Below are 23,785 nucleotides of genomic sequence, written 5' to 3'. Positions count from 1 at the left end.
CTTGAGTGACCAGCAGGGGCCCTAAGGCTGCTTCCAGGAGGAGGTGACTGCTAGGCCTGCTCCAGCCCTGATGGGGCTGAAGCAGTAAACTGGATGAAGAAACTCGTGAAGGAAAAGGGGCACCAATGGGGTGAGTGCCTTCAGTTTCTCCATGGAGTCTGGATAGACAAAGAAGAGGGAGGTCTTGTCTTGGATGCTAGAGAACCAATGCCTCCCGATGGGTGGATTAGGAGCAAGCACTGAAGACAGAACACGGAGACAGACGTAAGCAAGACTGAACCTCTGGCCCTACATTTACTAACAAGAAGCTGTGTGCACCCCTGTGCAGCCAAGAAAACACCTTGTTGACCTGCTGGCCAAGGTGCCAGGTTCTGCTAGGGTGGGGCCCTCCCTCAGCCCATACTTCCTCCTCACCAGCTGGACAGCATCCAGGTTTAGGTTAGGCTTAGATTAGCTTAGCCTGGGGGTTTCCACTCCTTTAACTTCTGATTTAGACTCTCAGGGTTTCAAGTTCCTATAACCTTCACTTGGTCTACAGTGTTTTGTTTGGGCATCTCTCCAGTGCAGTGCATAAGAGCACCTTTGGAGTCACTGGGCTGACTGGGATGCAACCCCACCCCTGCCTCTGTGACTATGTGCCAGTCACTTTACTCCTCTTTGGTTTTGATTTCCTTGTCTGCGAACCGAGGTCCATCTTGTACGTGAAATGTGACATCTCGATTCGAAGACATTTTGCAGCTGAAAAATCTATCACTTGAATATTGATATGTCAGCCATTAAGAATTTCCTTCTGGTCTTCAGAAAAGCTCCAGTTTCTAGTGCATTTTTCTTTTTCCCAGGCCCCTGCTCCTTGCCCCTTGGTTTGGCTAACTCTCACCAGTCCTTAAGTCCAAAGAGTTCACATCTCTTCCTCCCCACTGCCATCATCCTGGTCCAAGCTACTGTCCTGTTTCACCTGGGCAACCACGACATCCCCTGCATCCACTACTGCATCCCTTACCCTGTAGAACTCTCCTAGCAGGACAGATATTAAGCAACTAAACACACGTTACAGTGAGGATTATGAAGAAAAACGATGCGGTGAGTGCAGTTTAGGTGGGAGAGAGTCAAGGACTGCCTTTCTGAAGAAGTGACATTTAAGCTGAGATCTAAAGGATAAATAGAAGTTCACAAAGAGGTGTGGGGCAAGAGCGTTTCAGGCCGAAGAAACTGTGTGGAAAGAGCTGAAGGCAGGAAAAACCTTGGCCTGTTGTAGGAACTGAAAGGATGCCAATGTGGCAAGAGCTTGGTGAGCAGTGGCACTGACTCCCAGCGGCTTAGCATTGGCTTCTGGGTGGCCCATAGCTTCTGTGTGCCTTTAAGGTCCTGCACAATCTGCCCCTGCCGGCCCCTCATCCCCAGTCTCATTTCAAGTCCGTTTCTTCTGCAAAGGTGAAGCCAACATGCTAGTTTGAAGTGGAGGAGTTTGGGTCCTGGAAGATCCCACCTATCCATCATAATAATGTAATGGGCTGTCATCTTTGCAGCTGAACTTCTCTGGGGGGTGCCTGGATCCTTCCCTGCTCTCTGGATCTGGCTTCCCAGTAGGGCGAGGACATGTGAAGAACATGCCAGCATGGGGGAATGAGCTGGCTGCTGTGACAGGGTGCAGGCTGGGTGGGGCTTGTTCCTCAGCAGAGAGAGTCTCCTGCAGACCCTGTGGAGCCCTTTGCTCCTGGCCTTTGCCTGCGTGCTCCTTCTGCTACCCCAGCCTTTGGGAGATCTTGCCAAATGTGACTGCCAAGCCTCAGCTCTCTGTGAAAGTCAATCCATGAGCAGTGCTGAGAGTTTCAGTAAAGTGATTACAGAAAGATGGGACAATGCCAGGTTTAAGACAGCCAGAGGTGACCAGCAGGGACCAGCAGGGACTGTGGGCTTAAACATTTCTTATTTGGGTATTAGAGGGGCATCTGGTCTCTGCAGGTGGGAGAAGAGAGGGACATTGGATTATATTCTTTTGCTCTTTAATGCATACAGAACTATCTCTCCTGGTACCTGTGTGTGGCTGGGTCTCCCAGGATGGGGCCTGAGAGGAATAACCAAAGGGGAAGTGCATCCCCTCCCACCCCAGAAATGGAGGAGCAGAGCAGGACCCTGCAGAACAAAGATGGCAAGTCTAGAATGACATTGGAGGCAAGGGAAATGAGGGCAGGGCTCTACTTGGAGTTCCAAGAACAGGGTCAGCAGATAATGTAAGACTTTGGGGAATTCTTGCAACACTTCCATGTCTGCTATTTTACCGTCATCATTTCCTTCTTCTTTACACAGATTTAAAAAAAAGAAACTCAGAGGCTGGGCACAGTGGCTCACGCCTGTAATGCCAGCACTTTGGGAGGCCAAGGCAGGTGGATCACTTGAGGTCAGGAGTTCGAGACTAACCTAACCAACATGGTGAAACCCTGTCTCTACTAAAAATACAAAAATTAGCTGAGTGTGGTGGCACACACCTGTAGTCCCAGCTACTCAGGAGGCTGAGGCAGGGGAATCACTTGAACTCGGGAGGCAGAGGTTGCAGTGAGCCAAGATCGTGCCACTGCACTCCAGCCTGGGCGACACAGCGAGATTCCATCTCAAAAAAAAAAAAAAGAAAAAGAAAAAAATCCGGCCAGGCATGGTGGCTCACACCTGTAATCCCCAGTGGATCACGAGGTCAGGAGATGGAGACCATCCTGGCTAACACGGTGAAACACTCTCCAATAAAAATACAAAAAATTAGCCGAGTGTGGTGGTGGGCAACTGTAGTCCCAGCTACTCAGGAGGCTGAGGCAAGAGAATGGCATGAACCTGGGAGGCGGAGCTTGCAGTGAGCCGAGATCGCGCCACTGCACTCCATCCTGGGCGACAGAGTGAGACTCTGTCTCAAAAAAAAAAAACAGTCCTTAGAAAGTCTCGCTGCATTTCACGAAGGAGACAGGAATGAGCAGGCTTTGGTCCTTACTGAGCTGGCAGAGGAGAGGCCAGGCGAGGAGCAGCAGGCAGCCCCATCCGCAAGGCCTGGAAGAAAGGGTGGCAGGGAAGCCAGCCCCAAGTCCAGTGTGATCTCTCAGTGCCAGGCAGTCCTGTGCCCAGACAGGGACAAGCAGAGGTGGCCTCAGATGAGCTGGAGCCCCCAGTCCTCAGCCTCCCCTCTTTCCCTTTCCTGGCCTTGGCCTCCCAACTAAGCAGAAGTTAGACAAGGTGTGGGCAAACATCTTTATTCTGTGTCCCAGATTCCCCAGGGCAAGAGAAAGAGGTTGCTGGGGTCAGTGCTGCAGGGACCATACAGACTCCAACTGCAAATCTGGCCTGGGGACAGACACACTGTTCTGGTTGTGGCTGGAGATGGCTCACCAGAGGGGGTCAGTTGGTCTTCACCTCTAAGTCTACCTCAGAGTTGGAGAGGGAAGGAAGCCGAACTCCAGCAAGGGTGTGGAACCCTGTGATCTGCTCTTGCTCTTGGATCTGGTCTCTGAGGCGCTGGATTTCTAGGCGCTGCATTTCGATGATCCTCCCAGTTTCTTCTTGCTGGTTCAACCTTGCTGTGGGAGCTGTGCTGAGCATGTCCCTGCTGGGTTCTGTGAGGGACAGCAGGACTCATGTGGACCTGTCCATTGCACTGCTGCAGAGCCGATCCTCCCCTCCTCCCTCCCTGCTTCCTCAAACATTTATTGGGCACCTACTGTGGAGCAGACACTCAATCCCAGATGCCAGAGGTACAGAGACAAGCCATTTTGCTGTCTCGCAGAGAGATGGAGAAGTGAAGCAGCATACTTCAGAGTGATGAGGTGAATACTGAGAACCACCCCAGCCCAACCCCTCTCCTAAGCCCCCAGATCCGCCTGCACAGAGGCCCCCACCCACGGAGGCTGCCCCTTCTCCCATTCTCCACATCCTAGGCAGGATGGCACTCTTCTGCTGACCTATGTTGGCTTCTGAACTGCCAGTCTTTCTCCTTGTGCAAAACCCCTGCTCCTGGAGACAGACCCCTTCCTGCCTCTCCAGGTGTGTCCACTCATATCCTGTTCCTTGAAGACTTTCTCCCCGAGTCATCCTCCCTGTCTCAGGTGCTGGCATCATCCTGGGCAATGGCAGTGTCCACCAGGGTCCACGGCTCACCGCTGCCCCACAAGGCTGAACTTGCAGCGTGAGTGACCTTGGCCTCCACGCCATGCCAGCACCCACTCCTGTGGCTTCCCTCCCTTGTCACCTGGATGCTATACTTTAGGTCTTTCACTCTAGCACTGTTCTCTGTTTTCTGACCACAACTGCTGTAACTGCTCTATGCATGTCACACACGATCTTGGACTAAACCGAGACCCCCCTCTTCCTGGACAATTCCATTTCTTGCCTACCAAATGGGCTCTTTTTAGATTTACTCCCTTTTCTGGCCAGCTAGACCCCAGTGAGTTTCTTCCTCCACCTTCCCAACAGCACCCTCAGTGTTCTAGTTGCCTTGTCCTCCTGTCCTATGCGCCCTGCTTGGGATCCACTGGGCTTCCTGGATTTGATGATAGGCATCTTTCATCAATTCTGGAAAAACTCTTGGCTGTGCCTTATTGTAATGTTGCCTCTCCTCATTCTTTCTTTCTCAAACTTCAATTAGACATACATTGCATTATCCCACTCTCTCCTCTTTGTCTTTTACTATATCTTTATCTCTCTGGGCTGCAATCTGGGCAATTTATTCTTTTAGCTCACAAATTCCCCCTTCAGATGTGTCTAATCTACTGTTCAATCTGTCCATTGAGCTTCTAATTATAATAGTTTTCATTTCTAGAAGTATTATTTGGTTCCTTTTCAAATCTGCCTATGCAATTTTGGAAGACTTTTGCTTTTTTGTCTTATTTTCAAATTCCTTTTTTATTTTTTCAGACATGAAATTTTCTTATTTTAATAATCATATGAGCTGTGGGTCTTTGTTGGTTTTATTCTGTAGTTTGATTTTTTTGTTGATTTTCACTCCTGGTGGTTTATTTTTTCAAGTATTTAGTGACTTTTGATTGTGAGCTCATGTTCCTCAAAACATTATTTATGGGAATTCTTTGAAGCCTGTATTTAAAACGTACTCCTCCAGAGAAAATTTGCATTTACTTCTGCTGGGGGCCTAAGGACACTACTACTGTGGGGTCCTTTTAAGGTAAATTTTCAGCTAAGATGGCCTTGAGACACAAATTGAATGCAAATTCTAGACTAAAACTTGTCTGAGTAGGGACTTTGGTTAGAAATTGTCATGCAGAGACCTTGTCTCAAGTTTTTTCTTTGCTTCATCCAGAGCCAAGATTGACACAAACACTTTCTCACCCATCTTCTTATGCAAGGTAAGTTTTCTCCTCTAGTCAATCTTTAGTTTCCTAATTCATTCTATTTTGCTTTGACTCTTTCTTTTTTTTTCTTTCTTTTTAAAACAGAGATCCTTGTCAGTTTTCCCATATGCATAAGGGGAGAAAAATAAAAACGTGCCTGCAACAGTAAACTGGAAGGAAAGCATGGTTTTCCTAATATTTTATTAATTTATTTATGAAAGTTACATATGCTTGCAGTCAAATAACCCTATAAGGCTTATTACAAACAACAGTATCTCTTGTTCTACATTCCACTCAATTTCTCAATCCTCAGAGGCAACAATTTCAATTATTTTAGCTAATTCTTTTGATATCTACTTCCACACTCTGCTTTGATTAATGTGCTTACATTGCTTCTTTGATTTATCATTTTTAGGCATTATCTATTGACTTCTCTCTATGAAAGACGAGGATTTAGCTTTCCTTCAGCATCCTCCCCTGCCCCTGCATACTTCCCATCCTTTCATCCTCCCAATTTTGAGTAGATCAATAGTCAGAATTGATTGATTGATTGATTTTTATTTTTTTATTTTTTTATTTTTTTTTTGAGGTGGAGTCTCGCTCTGTCGCCCAGGCTGGAGTGCAGTGGCCGGATGTCAGCTCACTGCAAGCTCCGCCTCCCGGGTTTACGCCATTCTCCTGCCTCAGCCTCCCGAGTAGCTGGGACTACAGGCACCCACCACCTCGCCCGGCTAGTTTTTTGTATTTTTTAGTAGAGACGGGGTTTCACTGTGTTAGCCAGGATGGTTTTGATGTTCTGACCTCGTGATCCGCCCGTCTCGGCCTCCCAAAGTGCTGGGATTACAGGCTTGAGCCACCGCGCCCGGCCAATAGTCAGAATTTAATTATGATTAATATAACTGCTGGTCACAGTTGAGCCATGTAGTATACAATGATTCATTTCTCTTTTCCATACAATAATTTCTGTTCCCTAAAGTTAACAATTGCTTTGTGTTTTCATTTGCAAAATTTTATTTTTATTTTTTTAAATTTTATTTATTTATTTATTTTTTATTTATTTTTGAGATGGAGTCTTGCTCTGTTGCCCAGGCTGGAGTGCAGTGGCGCCATCTCAGCTCACTGTAACCTCCACCTCCCAGGTTCACACCATTCTCCTGCCTCAGCCTCCCGAGTAGCTGGGACTACAGGCGGCTGCCATCACGCCTGGCTAATTTTTTGTATTTTTGGTAGAGACAGGGTTTCATCATGTTAGCCAGGATGGTCTCGATCTCCTGACCTTGTGACCCACCCACCTCGGCCTCCCAAAGTGCTGGGATTACAGGCGTGAGCCACCATAGCCGGCCTCATTTGCAAAATTTTATATGTCCATATTGCTAATGAAACTGTCTCAATAGTCCCATAGACAGTTGTTTTTGAATAAACATAGAAATTGACCCTTCTGCTATTAAAGCCTGAAACCTGTATTTGTTTTATCTGAGTTCCCTCTTCAGGAAAGGACCTTCAGGCTCCTTAACAACGGAATGTCAAAGAACTGAAACTCACCAGATCACTGCACTGGGTGGCCCTTGGCTCCTCCCTAGTTCTTGTTTTCTTACCCATGTTACATTTCTTCCCTGCTATATAAACCCCCAGTTTTAGTTAGTAAGATATGGATCTGAGACTGAGCTCCCATCTCCTTGGCTGCAGCACCTGATTAAAGCCTTCTTCCTTGGCAATACTTGTCCTCCCAGTGATTGGCTTTCTATGCTGTGAGCAGCAGGACCTTGACCAAACCCCTGGTGTTTCAGTAATATATTTTGTTTCCTTGATCAGGAACGTCTTGCTCGTGGCAGCTTGGCTGCTGTGGGCTGGGAGTCTCAGAAGCCCTCCTAAGCAGCTGCCCATCTAATTTTGGCTGGAGGTGAGTTTCCATCTCTCTCTGGCCCTGCCATAGCCAGCCCCAACTTTGTTCCTGATTGCCTTGGAAGAACTGCCTTTGAAATTTGACATCTGTACCCAGACAGGTGAGTGTCCTTTGTGGGTCCAGACAGCAGGATCTGCTCCTGTCAATTTGGGAAATTTTTAAAGGAATTTCCATTTGTAGGTGGAACAAACCCAACGGCCTGAGAGGGAAGCACCCTGACTGTTTCAGTACGGACACTCTTGGGGACTTGTTTGTAATTGTGTGTTGTGTCCCAGCAAGTGAGTGTCTCTCTTGGGTACCAGACAGTGGGATCAACTCCTCTCAATTTGGGAAATTCCTTATGGAATTTCCATTTGCAGGTCGATCAAGCCCAACCAGCAGAGAAAGGAAGCACCCTGACTGTTTCAGTTTGGACACTTGGGGCTTGTTTGTTGCTGCAGCAGTTGGATAATGTTTTGGTGATTGTGTGTGTTTGATATAGTCATGGGAAATCAGAATGTAGCCAACTTGATGTTCTTTTGCAATACTGTTTGGCCCCAATCTTGTTTGGAATCTGGAGTTTGCTGTTGAATGGAAAAGTGGGATGGAGTCGCATGTATCCAGGCTTTTGTGCTGCTGTTGTAAGCAGAGTCAGGCCTGGTTAATGTGTAATGTTTTCCTTTGGTGCTGTTTAGTTAGCCCCGGTGTTCTTTGGAGTCTAGGGAAGTTTGACCTTTAAAAATCAAACTGCCATGGAAACTGCTTTACCCAAAATTTCAGTTCACATTCTTCATTGGATTAACTATTGGGGCAAACAACGTATAACTATGTAAAACCAGTGAGCTTGTATTGGCATTTCATGGCTAGAGTTCCAAGGTAAAAGTTACTGGATTTTTGTTTGTGTGTGTGTCTACATGTCCATTTGTATGTGTTTATTTGTATGTACACTTATTGTTACATGTTGTGTCTACCAAGTTGGCTTATAAGTAAAAGAGCACCCATACATTAAGTAAAAATGTCCAAGCAATTTTCAAGTTCACGTGACTTATGTAAATCTTGACTAAACAAACAGGCTTTAAAATTATTCGTAAAATGAAAATAGAAATGTTTTCAGAATTGTCAGCATACATTTTTGTTTGGGTTTTGTATATGTCTCTGCTAGATATTCTGAGGTTTCAGTGTTTGGCATAGAAGGTTATAAAGCTATTAACCTCACCAAAACAAAATGATCTTGGTTTATATGCCTTCTTTGACAGATAAGACTAATTTAATGTTGTTAACGTGAATCTTCTGAGTTATTGGCAAAAATACCTATGTATTAACTTTGAGGCTCTTTTGGTGAGCACCTAATGTTCACTGGCTATTAAGAAAATGGTTGGACTGGGTGCAGTAGCTTATGCCTGTAATCCCAGCACTTTGGGAGGCCGAGGCAGGCGGATTAGCTGAGCTCAGGAGTTTGAGACCAGCCTGGGTGACACGGTGAAACCCTGTTTCTACTAAAATACAAAAAAAAAAAAAAAAAATTAGCTGGGCATGGTGGCTTGCGCCTGTAGTCCCAGCTACTCAGGAGGCTGAGGCAGGAGAATTGCTTGTACCCGGGAGGCAGAGGTTATAGTGAGCCAAGATTGCGTCACTGTACTCCAGCCTGGGCAACAAAGCAAGACTCTGTCTCAAAAAAAAAAAAAAAAAAAAAAGGACGTGGTTAACAAATAAATAACTAACTTTGTATGATTGTGTCTAATACCTGTTTTCAGAAGTAATCTAGATAAACTGTTAAAAATGAAGAAACCGGGCTGGGCACAGTGGCTCAAGCCTGTAATCCCAGCACTTTGGGAGGCCAAGACGGGCGGATCACGAGGTCAGGAGATCGAGGCCATCCTGGCTAAAATGGTGAAACCCCGTCTCTACTAAAAAATACAAAAAACTAGCCGGGCGAGGTGGTGGGCGTCTGTAGTCCCAGCTACTTGGGAGGCTGAGGCAGGAGAATGGTATGAACCCGGGAGGCGGAGCTTGCAGTGAGCTGAGATCTGGCCACTGCACTCCAGTCTGGGTGACAGAGCTCGGAGACTCCATCTCCAAAAAAAAAAAAATGAAGAAACCGAATACATGTCAATGGGATAAATGTTTTAGGTAAACTTTTTGTGTAATTTAAAATCTTAAAATTATTTTTGATGCTTATTGGCTATCTGGGTCATTTCCAATTAAGAAAGGGTTATGGGCTGGGTGTGGTGGCTCAGACTGTAATCCCAGCACTTTGGGAGGCTGAGGCAGGCGGATCACGAGGTCAGGAGATGGAGGCCATCCTGGCTAACATGTTGAAACCTCATCTCTACTAAAAATACAAGAAAAAAACGAAATAAGCCAGGCATGGTGGCAGGCGCCTGTAGTCCCAGCTATTTGGGAGGCTGAGCCAGGAGAATGGTGTGAACCCAGGAGGTGGAGCTTGCAGTGAGCCAAGATCCTGCCACTGCACTCCAGTCTGGGCGACAGAGCGAGACTCCATCTCAAAAAAAAAAAAAGAAAACTTTTTTTTGTGAAACAAGGTAGGGGAGAGAGATGTGAAGAAAGTTACGGATATGAAGATATATTTTTTGGTAAGGAAGGTTATAAAGAGATGATAATAAATTTGTATGAGAAAGAATTTTGTATGATGAATTTTTTGTCCTAGAGCAAAATGACTGTTTTTTTTTTTTTTTTTTGAGATGGAGTCTCACTCTGTCACTCAGGCTGGAGTGCAGTGGTGCAATCTCGGCTCACTGCAAGCTCCGCCTCCCGGGTTCATGCCATTCTCCTGCCTCAGCCTCCCGAGTAGCTGGGACTACAGGTGCCTGCCACCACACCTGGCTAATTTTTTGTACTTTTAGTAGAGACAGGGTTTCACTGTGTTAGCCAGGATGGTCTCGATCTCCTGACCTCATATCCGCCTGCCTTGGCCTCCCAAAGTGCTGGAATTACAGGCATGAGCCACTGAGCCCAGTCAAATGACTGGTTCTTTAAAGAAAAATGAAGAAGAAGAAAATCTGGGACTGGATGGAAAGCTCAGGCATGTTGCTCATGGTCTGTGTAAGTCACATGTAGTTTTGTTTGTTTCTTTGCACATACAGAGAAATTAAAAAGTTTAGATAATAAAATATTCTTTAAAACCTTATAGAGATTTGGAGAAATTTGGATAATTAACATTTTTATAATTAAAATTCTTAGTCTTGATGAAGGTAAAATAAGAAATATTTTAAAGACATGCATTGGCAGTTTGGCAATTCTTTTTTTTTTTTTGAGATGGAGTCTAGCTCTGGCACCCAGGCTGGAGTGCAGTGGTCGGATCTCCGCTCACTGCAAGCTCCGCCTCCCGGGCTCACACCATTCTCCTGCCTCAGCCTCCCGAGTAGCTGGGACTACAGGTGCCTGCTGCCACACCCAGCTAATTTTTTTGTATTTTTTTTTTAAATAGAGACGGGGTTTCACCGTGTTAGCCAGGATGGTCTCGATCTCCTGACCTCGTGATCCACCTGCCTTGGCCTCCCAAAGTGCTGGGATTACAGGCATGAGCCACTGCACCTGGCTGGCAATTCTTTTTTTTTTTGAGACGGAGTCTCGCTCTGCCGCCCAGGCTGGAGTGCTGTGGCCAGATCTCAGCTCACTGCAAGCTCCACCTCCCGGGTTCACACCATTCTCCTGCCTCAGCCTCCCGAGTAGCTGGGACTACAGGCGACCGCCACCTCGCCCGGCTAATTTTTTGTATTTTTTAGTAGAGACGGGGTTTCACCGTGTTAGCCAGGATGGTCTCGATCTCCTGACCTCGTGATCCGCCCGTCTCGGCCTCCCAAAGTGCTGGGATTACAGGCTTGAGCCACCGCGCCCAGCCGGCAATTCTTTTTTAATACAGTTAAGCATGAAGCCAGTTTAAGTGTGAAGCCAAATCTCACATACATGCTTGTATCGCTTCACACTGTGTTTGCTGTTTTTTGCATGAATAATGCTGGCACTGGAGTACTTACTAGTAGGTCATGTGCCTAGAGTGAATTTCTTGATTGCACAGGATGTATGGTGATATTGGTGGACTTAAGGATATTGAATTGTGTATGAGGAATAAAATATTCATCATGTGGTTTTTTTGGGCTCTGGGTAAATGGTAGTCTCTAGGGTAGACTGAGTGGGGAAAATGGTGGCATTGGTTTCCTGTTTGTTTTGCTTCTAATTTTTATTTGTTTGCTGTTTGTTCTCCTTTGTGTTTTGCTTGTGTATGCATGTGTATAAAATCATCCTGTTCTTTTTTTTTTTTTTTGAGACGGAGTCTCGCTCTGTCACCCAGGCTGGAGTGTAGTGCCCGGATCTCAGCTCACTGCAAGCTCCGCCTCCCGGGTTCACGCCATTCTCCTGCCTCAGCCTCCCGTGTAGCTGGGACTACAGGCGCCCGCCACCTCGCCCGGCTAGTTTGTTTTGTATTTTTTAGTAGAGACAAGGTTTCGCCGTGTTAGCCAGGATGGTCTCGATCTCCTGACCTCGTGATCCGCCCGTCTCGGCCTCCCAAAGTGCTGGGATTACAGGCTTGAGCCACCGCGCCCGGCCATCCATGTTCTTTAGTTTCTAGTGGAAGGCTTTTATAAGTTCTGAACAGAAATAGTACATTTTATATTGTTGTTTGGAGAGGTGGATGAAAGTGGAACTGTTTGAGTGGTGTTTGTTTCTAGTGTGAGTCACTTGAATCAATAGTTTGTGTTGGTTTTACATCTTTTCCTTTAATGAAGAACTGTGATATGGGTACAAAGTTTTAATGTTCAGGAAATATTGGCCTTGTCCTTAAGGAAATTATATTGATTAGAATTTCTCTCAAACTAATTTAAAGTGACATTCACTTGGATGAAGTAGTAATAAAAAAAAAAGGTGAGACTTTCTAGTAATTTTTAATCTCAAACTGTTTATCACTGATGGGCCTTCATGTGTGTACTCAAAAACAAAATATGTTCAGGTTTTTAATACAATTAAGCATGATGCCAGATTTAGTATGGAGTCAAATCTCACATACATGCCTGCATGGCTTACATTGCTGCAAATCTCACAAACAACTCTATTTTTTATTTTGTTGCCTGCGCTTTTGTGTCATTCACCAAATAAATATTGCCAAATCCAATGTTAAGAAGCTTTTCCTCTATGCTTTCTTCTAAGAATTTTACAGTTTTAGCTCTTCTGTTTAGATCTTTGATTCATTTTGAGTTAACTGTTGTATATGGTGTAAAGTAAGGGTCTACCTTAATTCTTTTGTATGTGTATATCCAGTTTTCCCAACACTACTTCTTGAGAAGACTGTCCTTTCCCCACTAAATGATCTTGGTACCCTTGTTGACAATCATTTGACCATATATTTGAGGGTTTATATCTGGCCTTTATATTCTATTCCATTGGTCTGTATGTCTGTTTTTATGCCCGTATCACACTGTTTTGATTGCTATAGCTTTGTTGTAGGTTGTGAAATCAGAAAGTTTGAGGTTTTTTATAGGGACTGCAATGAAATCTTCAGATCACTTTGGGTAGTACTGACATCTTAACAACAAGTCTTCCAGTCCACCACTTACTGGTATTTAATTTCTTTCAGCAATGTTTTGTAGTTTTCAGTCTTTTGCCTCTTCAGTTAAATTGATTCCCAAGTATTTTATTCTTTTTGATGCAATTGTAATGCAATTGTTTTCTTAATTTCCTTTTTGGATAGTACACTGTTAGTATATAAAAACTGCAACTTTTTTGTGTGCCTTGATTTTGTATCCTGTAATTCTGATTTTTGATCCTTTGTATAAAAATTTTCCTTACCTCCTTTGGAAGTCTGGAGGATTTTTTTCCTTATACTCTGGTGTTCTGAAATTTCAAGATGATGGACTTGATGTGGTTCTGTTTTTAGCCACTGTGTTGGATAGTAGGTGGATCTAACAGCTTCTTAAACAGACTTTTTTCTGTTTTCAGCCCTACCTTCACTTCCACCTCCAGAGATATCTGCTCCTGATCATTGCTGAGCCTTTTGAGGGTTTTGTGGCATACATTAGATTTCTTCCAGGTTCACCACTCTGGCTTCTGGGTGGGGGTATATTGATGAAACACAAGTGACAGGAGTTGGTATTTGTTGAAGTTGAGGACTGGGGTCACAGGAATTCAATAGACTTCTCTCTCAATTTTTGTGTATGTCTGGAAATCTCCATGATAGTAATATGAAGAATCTGGCTATATCACATGGCATCCTGAGGAGGTCTCAACTGAATATTTTGTTAGGATACTTGGACGTATTTAAGACTTTTTTTTTTTTTTTTTTTTTTTTAGACAGTGTCTTGCTCTGTCACCTGGACTGGAATGTAGTGGTGTGATCATGGCTCACAGCAGCCTTGAACCTCTGAGGCTCAGGTGATAAATTTTACTCTAAAATCCTCACACCTCAGCCTCCCAAGTAGCTGGGACTACAGGCACATGCCATCATGCCTGGCTAATTTTTGTATTTTTTGTAGAGATGTAGTTTCACCATGTTGCCCAGGCTAGTCTTGAACTTCTGGGCACAAGCATTCTGCTCGCCTTGGCCTCCCAAAGTGCTGGGATTACAGGTGTGAGCCACGGCACCTGGCCTGAAACATTTTTTAAGAGAAGTTTTGCAATTGTTCACATCTGTGCTTTATTTTCAAGAGAAGAGAAGATGGTTTCACCTTTGAGAAGTCAAGTATGTCAGTTTTCTTTTCTGTTTTTTTGTTTCTTGTTTTGTGTTTTGAGACAGAGTCTCACTCTGTCGCCCAGGCTGGAGTGCAATGGCACAATCTTGGCTCAGTGCAACCTCCGCTTCCCAGGTTCAAGCAATTCTCCTGCCTCAGCCTCCTGAGTAGCTGGGACTACAGGCCTGCGACACCATGCCCAGCTAATTTTTGTATATTTAGTAGAGACAGGGTTTCACCATGCTGGCCAGGATGGTCTCGATCTCTTGACCTTGTGATCTACCTGCCTCAGCCTCCCAAAGTGCTGGGATTACAGATGTGAGCCACCGCACCCGGCCCCAAGTATTTCAGTCTTTATGACACATGCTGTGCTCTCACATCAACTCTGTAGGCCTGGTATTGCCACTTCAGGTACTACTCAGGGTTTACACTTGTCTCAACTTCAACCCTAGCCAAAAGTGCACAAAACGACAACATTAAATACATATATAAGATTTTACATCTATGTATTTAGTTTGTTATTAAATATATATAGTTATATAGTTGAAGACCAAAAAGAAGTTGCAAAAGTAGTACAAGGTTCCTGTGTACCATTCAGCCACCTTTCACATCATAATCCTATGTGACCACGGTACAAGAAACAACTGACACCTCAGAGACCCAATCCATAGCTATGGGATGTTTCAGTTCAAGCCTCTAATCTTTATTCCTGAATGCAAACCACCAGAAAACAAAAACTTGAACCGTGTTGGCTTAGTTTGCCACAGAGATGCCTTAATCTCTTGGTTTTATTGATTGTCCAGATAAGGAATGGATACTTGAAAAATGCTTCTTTGGGGCCTGAAAGCGGCATATGTAATTAAAGACTGTTCATTGTTACTCCACATTCCTTTCCTAAGGATCCATGTGCTAAGTTTCTCAGAGAATTTATTGCCAGGGAAACGTTTGTTTCTCCAGAAAAAAGCTCCCTTTTGCCATACAATAAGAATGATATAAACGATCATATTTCTTTGTTTCTCTTTTTGCCTTGGCCGTCAGAAATTCAGAGGAACTTTAGGATATAACTGCAGTAACTGACTCATTTAATATTTATGTAATTATTTCCCCTCTTCCTTTAAATAGCTTCTCATCTTGCTTTTTGTCTTCATTTTAATTGTACAGGTTCACAATCCCTTATTCACTATTCTAAAATGCAAGAGGATCTAAAAACGGAGTGCCTTTTTAAATTCAGGAAGCTTAGTGTGAATATTCATATGTCACTACAGAAATACTAAAGTGTTTGATTTCAGGGCATTGCCCCAGACCCCTCTGGATATGTTATATAAAGTATTCACTTTCCAAGATCTGAAAGAGTCTGTATTCTGAACTGTAGCTAACCTCACGGATGTCAGCCAGGGGACTGTGGACCTGTGTGTGTCTGAGTGTGGGAAGGCCCTCACGGATTCCTCAGAGAGCAGGCACGTGTCCCGGACAGGATCCCAGACGGCTATGTGGAGATGTGACCTGATACAGAAGGAAGCCAAAGGGAGACCTGCCTGCGGCTGCATGAATCCCTTCGTCCCAATGCCCATCTCCCCTGGTCACTGGTGACATTACCTGTCTCTGAAACTTCTTGTGGTCGGACTTTCTTGGTCAGTTTCAGAGCTGCTTCGAGGTCATAAACTTGGGACCGAGTGAACTTCAGCTCCCTGCGGAGCTCATTCATTTCCTTGAGCAGAGAGACATTTTCCTGCAGAAAAAGGGGAAGATTGAGGGAGTGTGGACAGATGCATGGTCAGTGGGCACATGGCATGCCCTCCTGGGCTGAGTATATGGGGAATGGGCAGGGTTCGGCCTGGATCCAGAACTCTGGATCCTCTACTGGGGCCTGAGCCTTTATTCCAGCCTATTGCTCAGCCTCTTAAGGAACCAGCTAACTTACCTTCAGGTGGACTCAGCACCATTCCCCCATCCACTTATGCTTGTTGCAACGTCAACAGCAACAACAATGCTTTTCCACGCACTTTTTATATGAGTTTAAATGCATCACAACAACCCTATGGCTGGGTTGTTATTACAATTTTACTGAAGAGAAAACTGAGGCACAGAGAGGTATATGACTTGCTCAATTACACAGCTAGCAATCGGTAGAGTCAGGATTCCAACCCCAACAGTCTGGCTCCAGAGTTTGTAAGCACTGTGCTGTACTTCATTCATTTTTCATTCATTTGCTGAACCCACATTTATAGGTTATCTGGGAAGTGCATAAAATGCAAACAGAAATAGGACATGGTCTGCCCTCAGCAGCATGCTATTTAGTGAGTAAAACAGAAAAGTACATGGATAATTAACGTCTGCTGCATCCATTGGAAGCTCACTTCTCTGATTTGTGTTTGACAAATATCCATCCATCCATTCATCCATCCAACCATCAACCATCTACCTAATAAATGTTTATAGAGTACCCATAATGTAGTCATGCAATATTATAGAGATACTATGTTAATCCTAGAGTATAGAGAGTAAATCTTAGTTTCTGCTCTTGAGGAGTTTAGTTTAGTGGGGGGTGTGGGTACAGTTTAGCATGGTGGCCACCTTGCTGTGATGGAGGAGTGGGCCTAGAGGAAAGATGCTTACTTCTGTCTGAATGACTAGGGTGGATTCCTAGGAATTGACTCCCGGGCTGAGGCTTGAAGGAGTCACCAAGGAGACGGCAAAGGTGTCCCAGACAACTAGAAGAGCAGGAGCAAAGGCACAGAATATGACACAGCTGATGGGGGTGGGGGAGACCTGCAGCAGTCCTGCATCACTGGAATGCAGAGTGAAAGGAGGGGAGTCGACAGGAGTGAGAACGAAGCTTGCTTGGGGGCAAGGTGCAGCCTCTGCACTCTGGGACCAAACAGTCTCTTCTCTCCTCTTTTCCCACACCTCAAATCTCTGCCTTCCATTTCACACCTAGCACAAGTACCCCAAGGAGGAGCCCCATCCCCAAGGGCCCAAAGAGACTGGCCACTTTGCTCTTAGATCCCACAGCCACAGTGGCTTGTCTACAGCAGTGCCTCGTGTATGACCATACAAATACATCACCTGACCACCTTGTTAGCTGCCACTCTGACTCATAGGTCTGGGATGGGCCCTGAAATCCTGCATTGGACTTCCAAGAGATGCTGCTGCTGGTCTGCAGGCCAGACCACACTTTCAGTTGCAAAGCACCTGAGGGTCCGCACACCAGAAAAGGCAGTTGCAGGCCAAATCTACATAAAATGGACCTGTGCCAGGAACAAATTGTGCTTCCACTTGGGACATTATCTCATGAGTGGGGGCTATGGAGTCAGAGCCCAGTGAACAGGACGGTCTTAAGCACTGTTCTCCCTGAGCTGTGACAAACAGTCCTCTGCTGTGGGGAGGTACCTGTGGAGCCCAGGAGGGAGCAGGGGTCGGGCTAGAGACACCGCAACAGATTCTTTTCCTCCAGAAATGCTTCATCTAAAGCACAGATCTACACCTTTAGACTTCCAGTGTATTACTTAATGTCAGTATTCCTTACAATATAGTTTGGATGTTTGTCTCCTCGAAATCTCCTGTTGAAAATTGATCTCTAGTGTTGGAGGTGGGGCCTAGAGGGAGGTATTTGGGTCATGGGAGCAGATTCCTCATGAAGGGCTTGGTGCCATCCTCGTGGTAATGAGTGAGTGCTTGTTCTATTAGTTCCTGCAAGAACTAGTTGTTTTAAAAGAACCTGGTCCCGGCTGGGCGCGGTGGCTTACACCTGTAATCCCAGCACTTTGGAAGGCTGAGGCAGGCAGATCACGAAGTCAGGAGATCGAGACCATCTTGGCTAACACAGTGAAATCCCGTCTCCGCTAAAAATACAAACAATTAGCTGGGCGTGGTGGCGGGTGCCTGTAGTCCCAGCTACTCGGGAGGCTGAGGCAGGAGAATGGCATGAACCCAGGAGGCGGAGCTTGCAGTGAGCCAAGATGGTGCCACTGTGCTCCAGCCTGGGCAACAGAGTGAGTCTCCATCACAAAAAAAAAAAAAAAAAAAAAAAAAAGACCTGGCCCCTTCTCCTCTCCTGCTCTTTTGCCATGTGACATGCCTGCTCCTCTTCCGCCTTCCATCATGAGTAAAAGCTTCCTGAGGTCTTGACCAGAAGCAATGCTGGCGCCATGCTTCCTGTACAGCCCTCAGAACTGTGAGCCAAATAAATCTCTTTTCTTTATAAATTACCCAGCCTCAGGTATTCCTTTATAGTCATGAAATTCTCTCTCTCGGATGAAATGCCTAGTCCTCATTGTCAGCCCCTCATTCTTCATGCTAGGATCTGTACTTGTGTTTCTGAGTCATATGTTTTCTCCATTGAATGCTTTACCCTTTTAACCAACCCAGGCCTTGGTGACTGTGGTGTGATGGGCCCCCCACCAGGTTACTTAAGGATGTATGCTCACTGTCTGAACCCTCAAGGCCAGGCAGTTAGTCAAGGCCATGGTGCCCAGCTGAGGCACAGGTGTCCCTGAGAATCCAAACATCCTAGAAGATACCTGAAAACCTACCAAGGAAAACAGTCCCATGGCACATACACTGTAGGTGAAGAGCCAGAAAATTAGCTTAAAAGCAGCTTAGAGATGGGAGGCAATGCAGGTCTCTAGAGCTGTCCTGCAGCTGCCCAGGAGTGCCCCGCATGGAAGACCTAAATAAACTCATCTACTCACCAAGCTGGACTTCTCATTCTTTGGTCTCCCCAGTTTGGGAGGGAGGGTGGGGAACATTCCAGTTCCAGATTTTTCTCGTAACAGTGATAGGTTTCCCACATTTCCTTTCCAGATGCTGCTGGTAAAACTCTGCTAGATCCTCCCATGGACCTTCTCCTTGCAGACTTGCTATCATGACACGATCAATTCAATACATATTTATTGGGTTATGGACCTTGGACCTTGCCTTGCATGTTAGAGGTGCTCAATAAATATGTGTGAAATGGATGAGAAAATGAATAACTAATGCAGTGGATACCAAACCGAGTAAGATGAGATTCTTACTAATAAGGAAGTTACAAATCAAGGGATAAGGGAGAGGTGAGAGATCAGAACAGAAGGGAGGGTCTTAGAGCCACAGGGGCAAGCTTGCTCGCTCCAGATCTCTCTCCATTTCTCCTTTCAGTAGGCTTTGCTAAGCTTCACTTCTCCTGATCCTCATTAAATAACTCATTAATAATCATCAGAATAAGCACTAGAAACTGAAAGCACAATTCGAGTTCTCTCACAGTTTGCATCTTTAGTTGCTTCCTCTTTTTGGTCATCTCCTTCCATTCTGTCACTGAGTCCTGTTGATTTTGTGTCTGATCTGATTCTGATGTTCACCCTTCCTGCTGGTTTGTCACCAGCTCTCAGTGCTCTCCCCTGTTCTGCTGTAAAGGCCCCCCTGCAAGTGGAGCCCTGTCCTGGTGTCTCCCCACCCCCTCCACCCTCTGCAGCCCTGTCACTGTGATTGGGATTTCTGGCTCCTGGGACCTGTTGGTGTGAATGCCTGTTTCTGACACCCCCTGCCAACCTCTGACATCTTCATGATGCTCCCTCACCTACATGGGTCTCCAGGGCTTGATCCTTGTTGGAGTATGATTGAGGCCCACCACTCAGTGCAGCCTGACTCTCTTGTTCTGTTCATTCATTCATTCACTTACTCATTTAAGAAAAGTAAGAACCAGTTCCTGAAAGCTTACACTGATCACTGTGCCAGATGTGGGAGGTCCCGCTTGGCTCCAGTGCAGAGCTGCCATGAGAGGCTGAAGCAGGGGCCCAACCCAGTGTGAGGAGGGCTCCCAGGGGAGACAGAGGAGAAGAGTGTTCCAGGCCCAGAGCCAGGAGGTTGGAAAGGAGAACCTAATAGGGCAGGAAGAGCTTGATGATAACAATAATAAGAGTAATCACAATTGCAAGTGTTGACTGGACCACTGCAATGTATCAAACAGCGTGCATACAGTCCCTCAGTTCCTCCTTACACCAACCTTGTGAGGAAACTGAGGCCGTACCTCAGTGGTAGAGCTGGGGTCTGAACCCTGTCATGCCTCCATCCAGAGTGCCCTGTTCCTCCATGACTACTGCTTTCTAGGCTCTGCTGTCCCCCTCACATTTCTGTCACCTCCATTCCAATACCTCACATAGTATCATGGCCAAGGACACTCCCAATATATATAAGTTGGGCTACCCGAAAATGTTTTCTGGGATGGCCTGTGTTCTGAGGGGTCCTGAGGTCACACTGAGGTCAACTGTTTATGCTTTGGATGGCTTTGTGAATTAAAAATGTGAATGCAATGGGTTTGCTGAGCCTTCTCTTCCTGATCGTTCCCTGGTTATTTGACCTCCAAAAGCCCCTCCAATCCTCCATTCCCCCACACAGGTCTACATAGCTGCAAAGGAAACCTGACCTGGGGTCCACCAAGGTGCCAAGTCTTGGGGAATGTGAAACTGTTTATGTAAAAAGCTTTCTAAGCCAAGGGGCTCTGCCAAGCTGTCCAGGACTGCCTTTGACGTTTGGAACTGACTGATGACCCCGGCAGGTCTTTCCAGACCTCCGTATTGAGCAGAGAAGAGAAGGGAATGCCTACAGCACCCCCTAATGGCATGGCCTGAGTCGATGCCTTTAGAATACGGCAATACCTCACAGCCCGGAAAAAGCAGGCAACAGATTTATTCCATGGACTTGGAATCCTTGCATCAGTGACATCTTTCTGGAACCCACAGTTAGTGGGCTCACCATCTGCCTAACTGCACAAATGAGCCATCCTGGAATCCTCCGTTCTTTCAGCCTTCCTCCCTTGTCTAACCTGACATTTCTATTTGTCATTTCTACTCCGAAATGCCTTTTGACACCACAACTTTCCCCTTTCCAAGTCCTTCTCATCTACCCTTAACATGAAAGTCACTTCCTAACGGGTTTTTCTGCCACCTGCCTCTTTCCCCACCAGTCTTCCCACCTTGCCAATGGAGTGTTTTGTCTTTTCAAAACAAAGACACCCCTACCTAAGAAACTTTGGGTGGAGCCTGTTGACAGGACAAACTGTACTTTTTGGCATGGCATGGAGGCCCTTTTCAACATGACCCTCAGCCACCAACCATTTCAGTGGGTTCTTCTCCACTTGGACACTCTTCTCTTGGATTCCTGGGTCTCCAAGCACCTCACAGGCCTCATTCTTCTCTGCTTTTTCTCGGGTTGTTCCCACAGCCTGGAAGGCTCTTCCCTGACTTGTTCCACGATCAACCTCTACTCACCCTTCAAGGCCCAGCTCAAATGCCCCTTGCCCCAGAAACCTTCCACAAGTCCTGAAGGCATCACTGAACCCCTTTTCCAGGATGAGCCCACAGCACTGCATACAATGAGTTGAGCAGTAATTATTTTTATCTGGTCCAGGTTCCCAGTGATGAACTCCTTGAGAGTAGGAACACTATCACATTCATCTTGGAATCCTCTGTGATTGACACGGAGCTTGCTGTACAAGAAGCCCTCAAAAAATGTGTACTGAATGAATAAAATGCGTGTCCTAGATGTTTGTATCTCATAGCAACTCTTATTTTCATATCTGCCAGTGTGCTGAGGAATGGAGTGGGGAGGCTGAGCTCCTGTCTGAATATGCAGATGAGACAGTGACCTCATTTTCTGTTATTTTCTAATGAGTTACTCTTAGATGCCATGTTTGCCGCGGCCTTCCTCAGCCTTTTTGGATTGAAGTGCCAGAGCCATGGCAACCTGAAGACGAGGTTCAGCTAGCTCCTGACCAGCACACGCCAAGGCCACCAGCTGAGGGTCTGGAATCAGTTGTGCCGTCCACCCTCCACCCCCTGCCACCTGCAGTCCACAGGCACCAGTGGCCCATCCTGTGATGGACTTCTAGGCTTTCCCACTGGATTTCTACCTTGGTCCTTGGATAGGTCCTTTGCTTGGATGACGAGGATGGAAATTGCCTTTTTTTTTTTCCTTTTTTTCTTTTTTTTTTTTGAGACGGAGTCTTGCTCTGTTACCTAGGCTGGAGTGCAGTGGCGCGATCTTGGCTCACTGCAAGCTCCGCCTCGCGGGTTCACGCCATTCTCCTGCCTCAGCCTCCCGAGTAGCTGGGACTACAGACGCCCGCCACCTCGCCCGGCTAATTTTTTGTATTTTTAGTACAGACAGGGCTTCACCGTGTTAGCCAGGATGGTCTCGATCTCCTGACCTCGTGATCCGCCTGCCTCGGCCTCCCAAAGTGCTGGGATTACAGGTGTTAGCCACTGTACCCAGCTGGAAATTGCTTTTTTTTGAGCACTTATTCTGTACCAGGCCAGTGCCTGGTGCCTCATATGGTTATCCCATTCGATCTTGCAGGAACTCCCCCAGCCCTCAGGTTGCTGTTTTCTTCCCTGTTTTACAGATAGGGAGGGTGGCTCCTTGAGTTAAGGAATTTACCCAAGGTCTCCTGGCAGAAGAGTGGCGGAGCGGGGTAAACCAGGGTCGGCACAGTGGTTTTGAAAACTTTTTTTTTTTTTTTTAATCTTCCAAGCCTTTTGCCAACAAAAAGAGCCCCACTGTTATCAACAAGCAGTCTCTTTCTGGTTGAAGGGGTGCGGACCCGGAGACCTGCACCCCCTGCCACACACCCCCACCCCGGGCCCCTTTTTACTTCCTGCAGTTGCTGGAGTTACTTATTTGGATCCATGGGACTCCCCAGCACGTAGGTCACAATGCTCCTGGAGAAAATGTTCTTCCAGGGACTTCACTCTGCTAGCCATCAGGGAGGCCCCGCTTGGGTCTCCTCTGCTTTCCACCCCACCCTGGCCCAGCACCCTCCAGGGCATGGGGAAGCAGAAGAGGACAGGATGCCAGCCCCAGCAGCCTCATGCTGATGCTCACACCCTCTGGCTAGCCTGTGGTCTTCCTTCTCCTACACCGATGTTTGCTTTGGCTGCTTGGCATGGACAGAGGGACCCAGTTCCTCAGGCCTGTGCTCTGGTGATAAGGTACAGAGGGTGCTCAGTGATGTCAGCAGCTGCCAAAGCCTCCTGCTGTCACCCTGGTTCCCCTTCCCTGCTTGCTGCACTCCAGAGCCCCAGGTAGTGGCTCAGTGTACGGCTGCTGGTGTCTCAGGGCTCCACCAGCTGGAGGCACTTCTATCTCTGGGCCTCTGACAGCTTTCATGGCCACGGAGTAGGGCAATGGGTAGATGGACTGGGCTGCTTTTCAGTGGGGACTGGTCGTAAGATGGCATGAGACCAGCCGTGCCTGGGTCTGGCCTGAATCACAGTGTGCTCTGCCCAGCTGTGTATGAACTGGCCAAGCTGGGAACTGGTTTGTTTCAATCTAATTGCAACCTGTTCTCATTCCAGTATTTTAATTACGGCATTAAAGAAATGTGAACATAAAAAGGTACGTGTTTATAAATGTGATTCTGATGTTCCCTTTTGATACTAATTCACATTAATTGCCTCAGACGAGACTGATACCCAAACAGAAATCTGGCAGAAGAATCCCGACTGGCAGTCCTGATAACGTGCCTGTGTGGAGGCGGCAGTAATGGGGTCAGGCTCTCTGAACAGCCTATGAAGGATCCGGGGAGGTGGGTGTGAGGTGCTTATTAAACCAGAGTGAGGCCAGCTCTGGGAGGGTGTGGATAACTTGGGACACAAAAGATAAGGGTAGGGACCTGAGGCACCAGAAAAATCAGATGAGGCGTGGCCTCGAGATATGGGTAGCAGAATAAAAAGGAGCAAGACAAAGTCAGGTGAAATGAAAGTTGGGAACAGAGGAGAGAAGGGAGAGTGGCTCAGGAGAGCTAAAGATGATGTGGATGAAGGTCTAGAGGGCCCAGGGGCTGATGAGAGGAGTGGGGCAGGACACAAGTATGCTCTGGATAAAGATGGGGTAGAAAAGAAGAACAGGGTGCCTGGGGAAGGGAGGTG

At 46.4% G+C, this 23,785-nt stretch overlaps 1 protein-coding gene across 2 annotated transcripts in view; it reads right to left on the bottom strand.

Annotated features, from left to right (window-relative positions):
• Positions 1-3,217: 3,217 nt before the first annotated feature.
• The window catches only part of CFAP57 (cilia and flagella associated protein 57), an 83,267-nt gene continuing 62,699 nt past the window's right edge, over positions 3,218-23,785 (bottom strand). For both annotated transcript variants that reach the window (XM_010371855.1, XM_030912957.1), the window contains 2 exons: positions 15,480-15,612; positions 3,218-3,593 (listed from right to left, as the gene is read on the bottom strand). In XM_010371855.1, the coding sequence (XP_010370157.1) occupies positions 3,379-3,593; positions 15,480-15,612 (348 nt within the window). In that variant the 3' untranslated portion in view covers positions 3,218-3,378. The remainder of the gene's footprint in view (positions 3,594-15,479; positions 15,613-23,785) is intronic.

The sequence above is a fragment of the Rhinopithecus roxellana genome, chromosome 12, assembly GCF_007565055.1.
Source record: "Rhinopithecus roxellana isolate Shanxi Qingling chromosome 12, ASM756505v1, whole genome shotgun sequence".
Classification (NCBI taxonomy): Eukaryota; Metazoa; Chordata; class Mammalia; order Primates; family Cercopithecidae; genus Rhinopithecus; species Rhinopithecus roxellana.
This window is presented reverse-complemented; position numbering and strand designations above follow the sequence as displayed.